The sequence below is a fragment of the Otolemur garnettii genome, unplaced genomic scaffold, assembly GCF_000181295.1.
Source record: "Otolemur garnettii isolate 467f Iridium unplaced genomic scaffold, OtoGar3 scaffold00064, whole genome shotgun sequence".
NCBI classification, from domain to species: domain Eukaryota; kingdom Metazoa; phylum Chordata; class Mammalia; order Primates; family Galagidae; genus Otolemur; species Otolemur garnettii.
The window spans coordinates 2,635,979-2,653,467 of NW_003852459.1; the positions used below are offsets into that span (position 1 = coordinate 2,635,979).

At 35.7% G+C, this 17,489-nt stretch overlaps 1 protein-coding gene across 1 annotated transcript in view; it reads left to right on the top strand.

Annotated features, from left to right (window-relative positions):
• Positions 1-17,489, top strand: part of LOC111726405 (rho GTPase-activating protein 15-like) — a 121,135-nt gene that overhangs the window by 88,764 nt on the left and 14,882 nt on the right. The window contains exons 4-5 of the mRNA XM_023515031.1: positions 657-718; positions 11,603-11,690. Coding sequence (XP_023370799.1) covers positions 657-718; positions 11,603-11,690 — 150 coding nt within the window. The remainder of the gene's footprint in view (positions 1-656; positions 719-11,602; positions 11,691-17,489) is intronic.

Here is a 17,489-nt window from a genome sequence, read left to right on the forward strand (position 1 = left end):
AAAAAAAAAAAAAAAAAAAAAAAGGAGAAAAAAGAAATAAATAAAGAAAGAAAGTTGCAGTTGTATTAGCAATGAAAGCCAGTATATTACATGCAACTAGGAAAAAAATAATCCCACATCATGGAAGAAGGCAATGAGATAGTGCTACAACAGTGTCTTGAAAACTGATCAGGACACTTGAATCATTGCTGTTTTAAATGCCCTTCCATGACTCAACTGGCCAAGTTATATGGTCCCATTGAATTTGCCTCCCACCCATATACTCAACCTCAGCAGATATATGGAGATGTTAAAAAGGAAGAACTTCTCTAAGAACAATAAGTAAAATTAAGGAAGACGTTACATTTGTCTTTGTGTTACCATTTTCAATCTATTTTTTAACCTAGACCCTTCAATGCCCAGAAAAAAAGTGAGTAAAGGTGTATTGCTGTCCAACAAATCCTTCGCATTCTTCTTCACAATGTGTCTTTGGCTCTTCAATGGCTTGTAATGATTATGATCCTGCAGGCACTTCCCATAAGCTATCTGTGCATTATTAATGAGGTTCTGTGACAGGAAACTTCTATCACTGCAATGATTCTTGAAAAGCATAGATTCATTCAAACTAACAATGCATATGAGTTGTCACAGTTTTAACATATGCATTCTTCTTGCAGATGGTTGAAAAAGAAGGTTATCTTCAAAAAGCTAAAATTGCAGATGGAGGAAAGAAACTAAGGTAATAAAAAGTTCTTTAACCCACTTTTATATAACTATGCTAGTTCCTATATCCTTAACTTGTATCACTGCTATTGTTTGGGAAGCAAGGCCCTATGGTAACAGACTGGTCCCTTCTGCTACTACTATGATCAACATTTTTAATATAATTGTAGTTTTCAAAGAAAGGCACACCAGTACATATCATTACACAGAACATACAGATATGAAATGCTTCTTATTCTCCTAAAGTATGAGATCTTTAAAAAAAAATAAATAAATAAAGGAAATAAGGCAACGGATCTTGATTTCTGGGATTAACAGATTTTGGAATGAAAGGACTTATTTGCATTACATAAAAATTTCCTGGAGAGTGTTAGTGTCTCATGCTTGTCCTTAAGGATTCAAGGCAGAAGGATTCCTTGAGCTCAGGAGTTTGAGAGCAGCCTGAACAAGAGTGAGACCTTGTATCTACAAAAAAAGAAAAATTAGCCAGTGGTGGTGGTGTATACCTGTAGTCCAAGCTACTCTGGAGGCTAAATCAGAAAATCTCTTGAGCCTAGTTTGATTTCGGCATCAGCCTGGGCAGCAGAGCAGAACTCCATCTTAAAAAAAAAAAAGCCTTATAGTAAATTAGGGGGGTAGTTTTTCAGAGGATGAAGTAGTTGAACTACATTTTTAGATAAGAAAATCAGGACCCTTTCTTACCTTGCCAACAGCATGGATTAAAAAAAAATCCTCATGGTTTTAATCCTAATGGTTTAATCTCATTTCCCACGTCAACCCTTCACTGAGGCTTGATGGGAGAAAGGAGGTTACATCATTGGTCAGTCCTACTCTCCAGCCTCATGCAAAGAAGACAGGGGGATATTACAAGGAACCAAGATGAGGCCCTACTCTCGTGGTTATGTAAAGTGTCCTTGCCCATCCATAAGCAAACTTTGTAACATTTCCGAGAAGGCGGGACCAAGAGGAAGCAAAGGACCAGAACGGGGCCCTTCCCCTAACCCACTCACATGAATACAATTCTTGGTAGTTTTGATCATTCTGTACTTGTTTTATTTGCTTTGACTTCAATATGTTGGTATATAATTTGTGTGCTGCAGTTTAATTTCATATAAACATTTGTAGCAGTTTTATTATTTCAATCTATTTGTGAACTATTATGCATTCTTCAAGGTTTTTTTACTTAAAGTTATACAAATTTTAGTTTTTTCCTTTTTTTTTTTTCACACTAGGTATACAGAATTGAGTTTGTGGCCTTGTGTTATCATTACTCTGGGAATGATGTTTAATTGGTTTTCGTTTATTTTCTGTTTCTAATCCTCACTTCAATCCCCTGTAGACCTCCATTTTAATGCATTTAATGTGTGTTCATGAAATCCACTTTCATATACGTATGTATGTATTTGAATATCTTTGTCACATTAAAAGTAGTGTGTAGTTGTGTGTTTGTGGATGTGTTGTATTGCATAAGCACTTTTGTGTGGTAAACTGTATTATGGTCCTTACTACTTTCATTCAATGTTGGTGTTTGGATATCTGTCTATGGTGCTAGACAGAATCGTGTTTCTCAACAATGGGAGAAATGAGTCCTTAGGTGATTTGTCATTGTGCAAACTTCATAGAATATATTTACACAAACCTACATGGTGTGGCCCACTACACAGCTACATTATATGATACAGCCTGTCGCTCCCAGGTTACACATGTACAATGTTACTGCACTGAGCACTGTAGACAATTGTCACATAATTTGTGGGTGTGTGTACCTAACATATCTAAACATGGAAAAGGCAAAACGCTGTACAATGATGTTACAATGAACAAGATGTCACTAGGTGACAGGAATTTTTCAGCTCCATTGTGATCTTATAGGACCCACATCTATATGTGGTCTGTGTTTGACTGAGGCATTGTCATACAGTACCTGAATGTGTTCGAAACTAGGTCATTTCTTCCAATTACTTCCCTTTGCACCCTGTGCAAAGACATTGTGGTTAATGATGAGCTGCATATATGATGGTGATCCCATAAGATGCTAATGTTGATTTTTACTGTTCCTTTTCTATGTTTGGATACAGATCTAAACAGGCTTACCACTGTGTTACATCATCTATGATATTCAGACTGTACAGGTTGATAGCCCAGGAGCAGTAGGCTAATAGCACAGTTTGTATAAGGACATTCAATGGTGTTCATACAATGATAAAAGTACATAAGCTTAGACACATTTCTCTGAATGTCGTTAAGTGACATGTGACTATATACTAAATTTTACTTACCCAATCCCTCAGGTACAAACACCTAAACTTCCTCTCGGTCATTCCATCCAAAACAACATTTCAATGAATCACACATAGGTGTCCTTTTAACCTGTTAGGAATTCTCAGGGTAATATACCGAGGAGCACAGGATTGCTCGGAGTTAAGTTATGCACATTTGTAAATCCACTGAATGCCACTGCCAGACTTTCCCCCAAATGAGTGCCCCTGTTCACATAACTGCTCTGCACTGCGGAAGGGATCCCATTTCCCACAATCTCATCAGCATACGGCATTATCTTACTCTCTTACTTTACTAAATTGGTGGCAATAGGATGTTGCCTCAATATCACTTTTGTTTGTATTCTGCTACTGGTATTACAGCAGAACAACATTGTCTATTTACAGTCATTCAGATTCTGCATTCTAAGAATTGCCTATTTATAAACTTTGATTATTTTCCATTGAGTTTTTTCCTTTTTTTTTTTATAAATTGAGGGAACTCCTAATATTTTGTGATAATATTTTGACAAATTTTGATGTTGGAAATATCTCCTACAAGTTTGTGGTGTTTTTTGTTCATTTGTTTTTATTGTAAATACTTCACATATTGAATATTGTATGTATAATCAACAAGATAATAACATATGCTATCCTTCCATGGTGATGGTGTATAATATACCAAATCATTTCTACTGTCCTTTTAAAGTTGATTTTTAAGTTGAGTTCAGTTGTATACTAAGATGTATAATTGCAGTGACCCCTCCTACTGCTTATCAATTATTATTCAGAGCTCAGTGCTAACCTTGGACTACTTGATCACATTATAGGACCATGTTTTTATGACTCTCACTTTGTATTCCCGTACTGCCTGTCCCAGGAGTCTATACACTTTTATCACTAGCAACAAAAATGGTCAGTTTACTTATAACTTTAAAAATCATGTTGTTTAATCACATCGATAATTTGGCAACCAATAATATACCATACTTACTATAATTTGTATTTTTATGTAAAATTTTCTTGAATAGGCTTTGTAACATTTCTCAAGAATCTTTATACTTTTTATAAATTTTAATGAATTGATAGGCAATATTAATAAGTGCTTACTCTGTCAAGAACTTGGTTAAATGTTTTGTAAGTTTTAAGTAATAATTATTAATACAATGTAAACTCTATTATAACTTACTATTGTACAAATGGAGAATCTTGGTCACCTGTATTAACCCCTCCTTTCTCCTATTTCATGCAGACTTAGTATGACAGAATTGAGTCCTGCCTTCTGTTTGGAATATGTTTGTTTTATATCTTTTGCTTTAATCTGTTTGAGGTCAAGGACTAAAAATTATCTTTTTATCTCATGACATCAGCTGTACTAAAGACTTCAATTTTCATTTAATAAATATCATCTTATTAATTTCCATAAAGTTTTCTACTCATAAATCTATTCTAGATTACCTGTACTTTATACTATTTTCTAATCTTCCTCCTTCCTCCTTCTTTTCTCTTTTATTCATATTAAATTATTTCTCTTTCTGTCTAAAGAAATTTTGACTGATCCTTAAGTATGAACAGGAAAGGTTCCAAGGAAGATGAATCCCTTGGCTGTATCTTACATTTATAAAAGGTCACACATTTAGGCTTATTTTGGAATGAGGTTATACACATTTTCCTAGTGACACATTGGTAGACTCAAAAGCAGAATATATTCAGCATTTGGCTCAGTGCCCATAGCACAGTGGTTACAGCGTTGTCACATACACTGCGGCTGGCAGGTTTGAACCCGGCCCGGGCCTGCTAAACAACCTTGACAAGTGCAACAAAAAATAGCCAGGCACTGTGGTGGGCGCCTGTAGTCCCAGCTACTTGGGAGGCTGAGGCAAGAGACTCACTTAAGCCCAAGAGTGTGAGGTTGCTGTGAGCTGTGATGCCACAGCCCTCTACTAAGGGTGACATAGTGAAATTCTATCTCAAAAAAAAAAAAAAAAAGGAATATATTCGGCATTCAACTTCAATTTTAATTTTGAACATCAAAAATATACCTCAGCTTTTCTGGTTAAGTTTAGGAATTTATTTAAAGATGTTCATCCCCCAAACTATGAGTAACCCTGTCCTCTCTAAAACTCTACGAGGCCCTAGTAAAGTTAATTTCAATGCATTATTCAACATCCTCTGCTAGGCTATCCCTGGGCACCCAGTCTTCTCCCTACCTGGCTCCTCTGTATCTATCTCATCCTTCTTAGTACAGGTAGATTCTTCCTCTGTTCTGCTCAGATGGGCACAGAGAGAAATACTTGGGGGTGAAAATATGGACATAAGATGGGTATGAAAAGAAATGCAGAAGGGCAGTGCAGTAGTCACGTCGGCCAGTGCCTACCTTCAGCCTAAACCTTGGTTGCTTGAACAATTGTTATGCAGAATGGACTTCCTGTGATACCAAGGTGCCTTCCTAATGCCAACAGATCTTTTCTTTGGTACTTTCTGCTCAGGATCGTAATAAACGCTTCATGGCTGTATCTGTCTTTCTCCATTTTCTTGCATCACTGGCAGAAATGTGTGTCCTTTATACTTCAGTGTCTCTTTAACCCACCTTTTAGCAGTCCAAAATCATAAGAAGCTTAGAAAGTGAGAGGAAAAATAAGTTCCCAGACCTACCAGTTTGAGAACAAGTCTGAACATTTAACAGTGTCAGAGTGATTTTGCAGTAAATCAGTCAGAGACACTAGAGCAAATCACTTTCGTTCCCGTCAGTGGTGCAGAATCCAGTCAAATCCAGCATGACCAAGTCAGGTAACAAAGGCAGATGGCCCAAATCGGGGAGGCTAAACTTTGCAAAGTGATGTCACGTGTATTTTCCTCTGGCTTTTTTGGTTTGTCAGTGTGTTTTACTTCAAGAAGGTATAAGAGAAGAGAGTGTAGAATATAAAGCTTTGGTGTTTAGAGCAAGCAAATGTGTTAAACCGAGAGCTGAAGCTAACAGATTCTTAGAATGGCAATGAAAAATTTCAGGGCCATTTTCCATCAAGCTTTCTTCCAGACAAGCAGTTACAAAGTTGCTGTTATTATGTGCTGCCATCCGGTGTTCATTGTGTAGAATGTCAAGCTGATGTCGGCATTGAGTTTTTGGTTATTGTTTTATGGGTGTTTTTTGTGTTTGTTTTCAGTTTAGCTTTGTTTTCTTTTTGGCATTTCGCAACTTCACAACTCAGGATTTGTTTTTAGGGAAGTTTGTGAAGCTTTTCACTTGGATAAATGCCCCACCGATTGCACAAGTTGTATATAATTGCCCTTATACAAATTTAGTTCTCCTCCCTTCCTAATTGTAGTTAGTACCTTTCTCCTCTGAGATGCGATTTTTTTCTGTGTGTCAAAATATAAAACAAAATAAATACCTGCATTTCTTGTCCTAGTATCTGTTTCCTGCACAGAGTCACTAGGATTAATCCTTTACCTGATTTCCAATCTGTCTGGAGACTGGAGACTGCCTCACTTATTCATAGGACTTTGGATTTAGTAAAATTAGATATTTTTTGAGCCATGTGCCTTATTTAACCCTTACGTCTATCCCGCAGCTTGATTTTTATCCCTTCCTGTGAAAAAATAAAAAACGATGCTCTCCAAGTTGTGATGAAATGTGTGGGGCCTGCCTGGGTGTTGGATGAATTGACCAGCTGACCACTATGCAATGGATGGCAGGCGGGGAGAAAGGGCTTGCAGGGCAACACCATGGGACAATCCAGGTCAAGTTAAGAGTGCTTTTGCTCCAAGGGAGAAAGAAGTTCTGGCAATTCTTTGAAAACAGTTCTGTGACTCCCTCTCTTAGCTCCTACAGTGGGGCCCCACACAGACAGGCTGAGCACAGCGGAAGGGCGGGCTGTATGCCACCTGCTCTAGGGAGGCTGGAATGAGCACGGGCCACAAGGTCTAGGAGGCTTGGTTGAACCCATCTTTATGACTTATTTGCCCTTGGTGAGGATGCAACTTCCCTATGCTTCAGTTTTCTCATCCATAATATGAGATTCAGTCCACCTATTGAACTTTGAACTTATTTGGAGGATTTATTTCTTTCCATGATTATTTCCCATCTTCCTATAGTTAGAGGTAAAGTTTTTATGTATTTCTTAGTTTCTTTAATATATTAAGCCCTGAGAATTGCGTTTAGCATGTTGTAAATGTTCAGCAGGTACTTATGACTAATTTAGTGATTAAATTACATAATTCATATAAAATACCAGGTGCCATGTGTGGCCCACCATGGGGTCCAAAGCAAGCACATAATATTTGTGTAGGTATGAGACATCAGGAAGACCCTCGGAAGAAACTCAAGAATCAGCCCCTAGAATTATATGTTGGAAAAATACCCTAAATTTTCAGTGTTAGATAATTAAGAAAAAAAGGAATGCTAGCAGTGCTGTGTCAAAATAGCAAAGAACAGAGAAGACAATTTGATTTCTTTTCTCTCTCTTTTTTTTTCTTTGTCTTTGTTGGTAAACAATTGTCAACACAGAGCAGGAGAAACCTAGATGCAGGACCCTTTGAAATTTGAGAATCCACATATACCTGTACTTTTATTCAAAAAAAACCTTTAACAATCAGCTACCAAAGGTCAGACACTGTGCCATCCTGGAAAGGCTCTCAGACACTGGATATGGTGTCGCTCTCTTTGTGGGTGCCGGGAGACTGGGGGATTAGAGGAACTTTTATTCTAAAAACAACTTCATTTTAGGAAGGTCTCTTTGAAAAGTTTTATCTGAAACTGCTAGACTCACCTGTCCTGGCTAAGTCCTTTAAGCTTACAGAAGTCACCCACTTTCTGAGGTGTCACCCAATACACTGCCTAGCAGTCACCTATAGTGATTTGGTTGCATATGGAAAGCATTAAAAGTTTCACTTGGGGCTAAATCTTGCCAACTGATTCTTCTCACATTCTCTCCAGGGCTGATGATGTCTCATTGTGTTAGAGTAACTACATGAGAAAGCTGTTCCACTGATTTCCTGAGAACTATGGCCTCACAATAAGTCAAACATATCAGAACGAGGAATGTACTGAACAGATATTGTAAGGGCAATGACCAAGTTGCTAGAGTATTTTGTTCAGAGAGGAGGGGTCAGACCTTAGTCATAGGTGATAAGTTGTTCCTATTAGGTGAAGACTCAGCTGCTCCTAGACTACAGGCTGTTGACTCCAGGTTTTATGATCCTTACTGAGTGCAGATGAGTCCTTACTGAGTCCGTTCCTTACTGAGACCAGAATAATCCCTTGCAGGAAAGAGACAGGTGCTGCTCAGTTAGGAACACACACCTACTTCTGCTTTCTTACGAGGAATAAAACAGTATGTGATCCTACTCCTTTGAATCAGTGCAACTTCTAAGGGAAGAGAGCTAAGGAGTGGTGAGTCTTTCCCTGTCTTTCTAATAAGAATAAGATAAATTAGTTAAGGCCAGAGTTCAGATGGCTGATATTTTGTCACAGGCTGTGCACACTAACTTTTATGATTTAATGATTTCAACCCAAACTATGTTGAAATCTGACACTGACAATATCCTTAACGAAGGTAGTACTGCTTCATCCTTTAAAAAAGTAATGAACAGATTATAAATTTTAGAGTCAGAAAAACTGGGTTTAACTATAAATATAAATATAAACTTAAGTACGTTACTTAAACTCTCTGATCCTCATTTTCCATCTTCATAAATAGAGACATTATTAGTACCTTGTAATTTTTTTATTGTGAAGTTAAGCCTATCCTAAATGATCAAATTTACAGTAGGAACTCAAAATAACTTACGCTTGTTATTCTTTTAAAAGAAATCATGGGCAAAAAGTGAAATGAAAGAAGGACATCTAAAAGGTTTTCAGCAGCGTTTTATTCTTCATTTTGAAATGACTTTCTTTCCAAGCAATAGATTTAAAAGCTTTCACTTTTATTCTAATATGATAAAGATGGTGTTTACAGTTTATGAACACAAAAAGAAATAGCACTGTATTTCAGTGTCAAAACAATTTATATTACTAAAGTTCCAAGACCTGTGGTTCTTACCGTCTTCAGCTTATTCTTCTGATTCACCTAACAAGAACACAGTTCACAGCAGTTCAAAGTCCTAATCGAGAACAATGAGATAATTGAATTTCATGCAACTTTAGTTCTAACCAGTTCCAGCTCCAACTTTAAGGAAGGAGAAGTTTTGCCAGAAAGTTTTATAAACGATCAACATCTGAAACAGATTCAAATCAAAACCATTTATCCAGGACTTACTATAGATAGGACACAAATAAGGTATAGTATCTCCTTGCCAGAAGATGAAAAATATAGTGGGAAATGTAACAGGCAGGTTAAATATGGATTCGTCATGTGTGAGGGTGTTCCATACTCTCTGATCACATATGGTTAAAATAAGATGCTCATATAAGATGCCCAGACTAGACCAGCAGTCTTTCTAACGTTTCTCTTCTTGCTATTTGGGGCCATCTGATATTATAACCTGTCGCACATGAAAGCTATGGCTCTTCAATTCACCTTGCAGCTACTGATACATAAAAGGAGAGGAGAGCAGTAGGGCAGAAGAAAACGCCGAGCTGGCTTTCTTCCTGTGCTACTTTTTGACATCTTTTCATTATTTAATTGAAAAATTGACTCTTCCTTTAAAGACAAGAGGGTCCAACAACATGACGTTTGTATTTCTATGTTGGAAAATACACATTGTGTTTCTTGTGTGTCTGTTTATCCTGTTCTTTTTTATAATAACACAATGATGTATCCTTAAGAAAGCTTCAGGCGTGTAAGAGCAACCTAATTCTTTTTGTAAATACTATCCTTACAGAATCAAGGTCTTTTCAATCAAGATCCTAGATTCTAGGAGGCAAATGGAAATAAATGACACAAAATTCTTGAATAGTCATTTAAAAAAATATGTTCGCGGAGTTTTCCATTGACCTGAATAAAACGTTTCTGTAAATATTTTAAACGCTAAATTCAGCTATTTAAAAGTGACTGTTAAGCCAAAGCAAGCTGCAGCAATGTGATATAATGGATAGAAACTTACGTCTATTACTCTCCTTAATCCTTTATCATCTAAAAAGAATACTTTTCATGACACAAACACACACATAGTTTAATTGGAGAAACAATGTGTGCTTAATGCAGAAAAGGTAAACACCAAGAAATACAAAGGAAAAGAAAAAGCCATGATTTTACCACCTGATTGACTATTATCATAGTCAGACGTTTTTCCATGCCAAAGTGCAATTAGTGATTCAATAAATATATATTGTGCTTCTATTCTGTCCAAGGCAGTATGCTAGGAACTGGGGAGACCTCTATAAAGATGAAGTTGTTGTTACCATTTGGAAGTTATTTTTTTAATGGGGTAAGATAGAATGAAATTTACAAAATTATTTTAAAACTTATTATAAGTAATATACAAGGAAGTCATGGAGGCACATCTGAGGAAGCAACATTTTGTCTTTTCATGAATGGAATTAATGCTCAGAAGGGGCTTCTTTGCCTACTTACCCTGGTAATGGAGGCCTGCTCACTCTCTATGGTGAATGTATCCTGCGTTATAAACTTTCTTACTCTGTAAACCTACCTTTCTCATCCTCAAAAAACTTTGTTTCCTGCTTCCTTAAAAATCAGAAAGTTTCAGATGGGTGGAGAAGACAGGCCTAGGTAAATAGCACAGCATGGAGTTTTGAACTATAGATTGTATTATGGTTTGCACTAAAATCTTCCTATGTCAGTATTCTTCTGCGTCATAGGGCTCGTTATTTCATTATATGAATCTACCATATACAATTCACTTAACTAAGCTCTTATTTTTTGACATTTTGGGTACAGAATTAACAAATAATGATGTATATTTGTTTCTAAATGTTTATACAGCCTTAACAATGCATGAGATATTTTTCTTTAGAATAAATTTAAATTCATAGTAATAGACATGTGAAGGCAAAAGATATACATATTTTTAAAGTTTGTTTTTTTTAAAAATTGTCAAATCGCACTCCAAAAAGGACATGCCAGTTTACACCTCCACCTATAGGGTACGAGAGAACCCATTTCCTATACTCTCATCAACCCCAACTGTTATCATTCCTTTTAATCCTTGACAAATTGATGGGCAAAGAGGGAAAAAGTATGTCTCTGTGTTTGTTTGTGTTTCTTTGCTTTCCAGTGAGATTCAACATTATGAAAATATTTTGAATTAAGCAATGACATATGAGCTGGTTAGTTTTTCATCCTCTGAAATGTACTAAACCAATGAAGAGAAGACAAAATGAAGGAAGGGATTCTGATTTCTATTTTTACTTTGCTATTTTTGGTTTGCTATAGAAATATAGACTTTTTTTGAGAGGAAGGCACATGTACATAAAAAATGGGAATTTTAGTAGTTGGAAAAGATTTTAGGAAGATTTATAAATTGTAAAATTTTACTATGAAGGCCATGCTTTTCAGTAATTACAGAATGTCTTTGTTGTCACCTAAATTTCATACTGCCTATAGATTTTAATAAAGAGAATACTTTCAGGAAGACTAGTTAAAAATAAAGATGGTATTTACTCATTCTAAATGTTGCTCATACCGTATGTATAAATGCTTTCTTCAACTGGTAACGTTTTTTTCTCTTTGTTCTTTCCTAAGGAAAAACTGGTCTACTTCCTGGATTGTTCTTTCTAGTCGAAAAATTGAATTTTACAAAGAATCCAAACAACAGGCTCTGTCCAATGCGGTAAATAATTCTCTATTTCTACTGTTAATCATCTTTTCAGAAATAGCGTTGTATTAAAAGTTTGGTTTTGTCAGAAATCACACTAGAACTTCCAAGCTACCAACATCTGAAATCAGATGGAGAAAATGACTCAATAAACTTTTAATCAGATGAAGGGAAATAGAACTTAGTGTCTGTTTTATTAAGTGGTGCATTTGGAGAATAATCACAAAATGAGATGAATGGTGAGCAGCTTTCTAGTAATGCGAAGGTAACACTTTAAATTAAGGTGCCATTTATAAATATTTTATTCTTATTTATGAAATGATCACTAAATGTAGCTACTTGCTCAAATAATGTATTATAAAGAATGTTATAAAATGCATTAGTAATAAATGCTTAACGGATGATACCAAGGGAAGCTGTTCTCAAGAATAAGACATAAATCGTATTAAACCATGTATGTGCATCTTTAATACATGAATTTAAGTTGTTATCTAGCATGCTATAAAGTGCTTCAGACATTAATAAATAATAATAAACTGTTCATAAATGGCACCTTAATATAGGGTGTTACCAATGAGGAAACACTCTACGTTAACAAAGTGATTTTTTTTCTTACTCTAACTGTGACATTCACTACATAAAGCTAACCTTTCTCCACGTTTCTGTGATTCCATCTAATGGAGCTAATGGAATTTCTTTATCCTGTAGTTATTACAAAGTGAAATTTGTAGGCTTTCTTCATTATACCTGGAGGAGGGACTCAGTATGCCTGCAGAGATTTAACAATGATAGCTAGTAAGTGGAGGCCATCAGAGCTATTTGTTGGGGGCAATTCAAGCTCACAACCTTGCTACCCCAGCCGAGAGCTGCTATGAGATGGAGAAGACAGTGGGCAGGGGACATATCTGACAGCCTCCTGATTAGGAAGGACTTCGTAGCCCATGGGCCTGATGGACAACAAGGAAAAGGGTCGCCTGGCAGGAGTAGACCACAATGAACTAATTTATATTTGGCAGGTAATAAAACGATGGCAAATTCTTTGCTCTCCAGCCACTGTTGTGTTTGCTATGTAATCCTCTTTAAATAGGAAATAGAAAATCATTTGCTAGAAGATTTTTTTTTTTTTAAAGAAGATTTTAGCAAGAACAAAAGGTAGCATTTGGCTTGCTTCTGATAATTGCAATAGCCTTTATCCCCAGGTGGCGTGCTGATTTTGGAGTCTCAGTGTGGGCCAATCTGTAAACTAATTATGAATAAATTAAAAATATATCTCAGTGCTTTGTATTTTTAATTCAAACTGCCTGAGAAATTTGTTTTAGTATTTTGTTTTGTTTTTATTTTTGGCTACAGGAAGGTTGAGATAATCTTTTTAAGAAAAATAAAGTACCCCTAAGGGCCAGGCACAAAACAACTCCCATCCACTTGCAGGGCCTTTGTCTTCCCTTTGAATAAGTTCTAAAGGGGAAGTCAGGAAGGAAGGAAAGTGGCTGGCCTTGCTGAGTTAGGCCGCTGAGAAGATGATCTTCATCCTGCTGAGTGAAAAGAATTCCACAGGGAGGAGAGTTTATGTGAATGTGTGGGATAATGGGAGAGATTAGATTCCATAGTAAAGCATTGGGTTTATTTTTATTTTATTATTTTAATCTCTTCCTAACAGGAGATATAATTATCAGCTGTTTACTTTTATACAGGTGAAAGAAAACTCCCTTTTAGATTGGAGGCAAACCCTGCAAGTTAGCTTACTAATTGCATCCCTCTAGTTCAACCTTCAGAATTATTGTAAATTGACAATAGACTTGACTTGTAGAGGAAATTGGTTAACGGGTTTTTTTTGTTTTTTTTGTTTTTTTTTTTTTTGGCAGTCCTTATTTATTACTTCTGGCCCTGTTTTCAATGCTTTGTACAGTTTCTCCAAAGCACTCATTGTCTTCAAAGGGAATTCAGGGCAGGAACTAACTGTTTTGTGGTAATGGGGAAGAGAATTACAGATTCGATTCATGTTTGTACGGCAGGAATTGTCTTGCTAGTCAACTTCTTGGATTCGTTTCTAACCAAGTATTAAAGGCCTAGTGGGATAGCCCACATTACCAGTTCTAGTCTCAGAGAAACGATACAATGATTGCCAGGCCTTGATTAAAGATGCTGTGGTTTTATTTTGGATGAGATGTATGCCCAAGTTTCTGAATTTCGCTTGCAACCCCTTATGCATGTCCTGGTGTTGTTAATTGTGCTTCTGGGAAAGTCTGTCCTTTCCTCCAAGGGGTTGATAGAAGTTGCCTGAGTTAGGAATGTGATTTAAAAGAGTAAATGGTATTTTAATCTTTATACAGATGATCTTGAATGTTAATGCTGTGGTGAAACAAAGCAGCAAAGTAGCTAGAGCAGAGTTTTGAAGTCGGACCTCAGGGGATATAATTCTAGGAGCTGACAAAGTTGCTGACTTCTTTGAACTTCAGAATCCTCACCTATAAAATGAGAATGGTGACATTTGACAACAGAAAAAATAAGGAATAAAATTAATTAATAAAAACAAAAATACATAATGGCCATAAAATAATTATGGTCTATTAAAAATAAATATTTTGGCTGGGCTGGTGGCTCACACCTTTAATCCCAGCACTCTTGAAGGCTGGGGCAGGTGGATTGCCTGAGCTCAGGAGTTCCAGATCAGTCTGAACCAGAGCGAGACCTCATCTCTAAAAATAGCTGGGTGTTGTGGCAGGCACCTGTAGTCCCAGCTACTTGAAAGGCTGAGGCAAGAGAATCTCTTGAGTCCAAGAGTTTGAGGTTGCTGTGAGCTATGATGCCAGAGCACTCTACTGACGGTGACAAAGTGAGACTCTGTCTCAAAAAAAAAAAAAAATACATAAATAAATATATTCTATTGGTACATGATATAGAATATAGCATAATTATAACATATTATTACCCTATGTTAATTTTGCATTTGAACTGATTCAGACATTTATACAAGGGAGAATTATATTAATTATGGAGATTACATAATGCATGGCCTCCAGAAATGGAAATATGTATCTGTAAGCAGCATAAAATGTTGTATGTGAGCACTAATACGGAAAATGAAGCCATCTATCCATCTGGGGCTCTCAATGTAACTTCCTGCATATGAAGTTCCCAGAGCCCTTATTTTCTTCCCTTGGCTCTTACCCTTACTGTTTTCACATTTAATATAGCATATCACAAAATGATCCCACATTCCATGTTTGGCTCCCTTTCTTTCTGAATGAAGTTCTTTTAGTTCATATCTGTCTTATTCACTTAGAACTTCTATAACAGAATACCAGAAACCAACCAGTTGTTTTAAATAGCAGACATTTATTTCTCACAGTACTGGGGGCTGGAAAGTCCAAGATCCAGGCACATAGCAAATCAGGTGTCTGATGAGGGACTGCTTCCTGGTTTCCATTTAGCCATCTTCTCACTGTATCCTCACACCACAGCAGAAAGTGAGACAGGAAAATTTTATGGCTCTTCATATTAGGTCACTAATTTGACTCTTGAGGTCTCTATTTTTATAACCTAAGTATCTCCTAAAGGGCTCACCTTTCAATATTATCAAATTGTGGTTTAGAATTTCAACTTACGAATTTTAGGGGAACACAAATACTCATTTTACAATACCCAAGTCACATTTTTATCCAAAGCAGCTTTCCCCTGAAATAACCACAGAATCACTTCACTGATACGTGTAGATTAGAGAATTATAGGCTGTTATTCCTCAGTGGCCTATTAAAAGAGATAGCAGACTGACCTCTTCTGGTTTTGTTTTTTAATAAGGACATTACATAGTAACCTGCCACGTACTATCATCACCATTTTATAACAGAGAGGACATTATAAAATACTCAATCCAAAATCGAGGAAGGATAAAATCTCAGAACGAACACATCTCTTTCAAGACACGAAACTATACATCTATATACATAGCCTTATTTTGCCCACTTTATCTCAAACTAAGACAAACTTTATTCAGAGTTTGACTAGCCTTCCAGTGAGGAAGACTGCTAGTGTCCCTAGATACAGTTTTCCTGGATTATGAAGGAAAGGATGGCTTTCACATTCTCATAGATTTTCTTTTGTAGATATGCATATATACATATACATATTCTGATCCATAACTCACTAAAGGTTCTAAACAAATATCATAAAATAATGTAGGAATCATTTTTTAGTAAAATGTATAAAATACCTATGTAATTGTAAACAGTTATTAGTTACCTACATAAGCACCACCCACAGCAAGATATAAACCCTCTCCACCTTCTAGAAGCCCCATTTCTATCATTGTCCCTTGGCCATCACCACCTCTTCTTTTCCTCTGGAGTTAGGAAGATAACTTGCATTTTACTCATTATTTTATTGTTTTAATATTTCTCTACCTATGTCTATAGCCCTTAAAATATTAATATAGTCTGATATATATAATTATAGTATTTATTTCTTCTTTTGCTATGTCTGTCTTGCTTTCTCTGCCCTTTAATACTTTATCATTCCATGTTTTTCTCTACTACTTTGGGAGGGACATACTTTTTTCTCTTCTGTTAGTAGTTAGCCTAGGATTATAAACTGGCACATAGCAAAGACTAAACTCAGTCAAATCCTTTACTTTCTTCCAAGATATTACTTCAGAATATTTTTAATTCACTTATCTCCTTCCCAATGTATATGTTATTGCTATCTAGCATTTTACTTTAACACCACTAGACATTCTCTTTTATAGAGTGAAGGTTGATTTATATTTGCTCAATGTTTGAAGCATTCTTTGTTATTTATTTCTTTCTGAATCTTAATCTTGCATTCTAGAATTATTTTTCCTTCTGCTTCAAGTGTATTCTAAGAAATCCTTATATTAAAGGTCTTATGTTGAAAATGTATCTCAGTGTCTGCTTATTTGAAAAAAAATATGTATTTTTCCCTCATTTGGGAAATACATATTCTCTCTGGATATAGAATTTTGAGTTGGCAGTCATTTCTTTTAGCTCATCAAAAATATCATTCTACTGTTATCTGTCATCCATTATTGCAATCAAGAAGTCCTCTGTTAACATAACTGCTGTTCTCTCATTGCTCATATTTTTCTCATCCTTATTTTTCCACAGTTTTAGGATGATGCACAGAGACATCAATTTCTTTTTATTTTTTTCTGCCTAGATTATTATGCTTTCTGCAATTGTTTATTGATGTCATTGATATATTTCAGAAAATTTTCAACCACTGTTTTTTCAAATGTATCCCCTTTCACATTCTCTTATTTCCTTCTAAGCCTCAAATTAAACCTACATTAAATTTTCCTTCAAATATTTTATACTCTTCCTTGTCCTATCTTTTTGTCTTTTTGAGCTGCATTGCGAATAATTTATCTTTATTTATCTTCCAGGTCTTTATATTAGTCTCTTTTGTGATATACAATATGGATTTAATTTTAATTCTTGTGATGTTTACTTTTAGACATTTGCTTCTTTGTTTGAACTTACTATGTCATTGTTATAGTTAAAGGTTTCCTGCAAGCATTTTTAAGACTTTATTTTATTAAAACTAGGAGACATAGTTGTTTTATAATTGATGTCTTCTGATACTAAGATCTGAAGTCTGTTTCAGTTGATTTTTTGCTGGTTCTTACTAATATTGCTTTGTTTCTTGTATGTCTGATTATCTTTGACTGTGTGCTGATCATTTTTATTCAACTATTATAGGAAGTTCTCTGAAAAAGTATCCTTCTACAGAGTATTTTGCATTTTTTCTTAAGAAACCTGGGACATTCTCAGTAACTGATTACTTCAATCTAAGTTAATA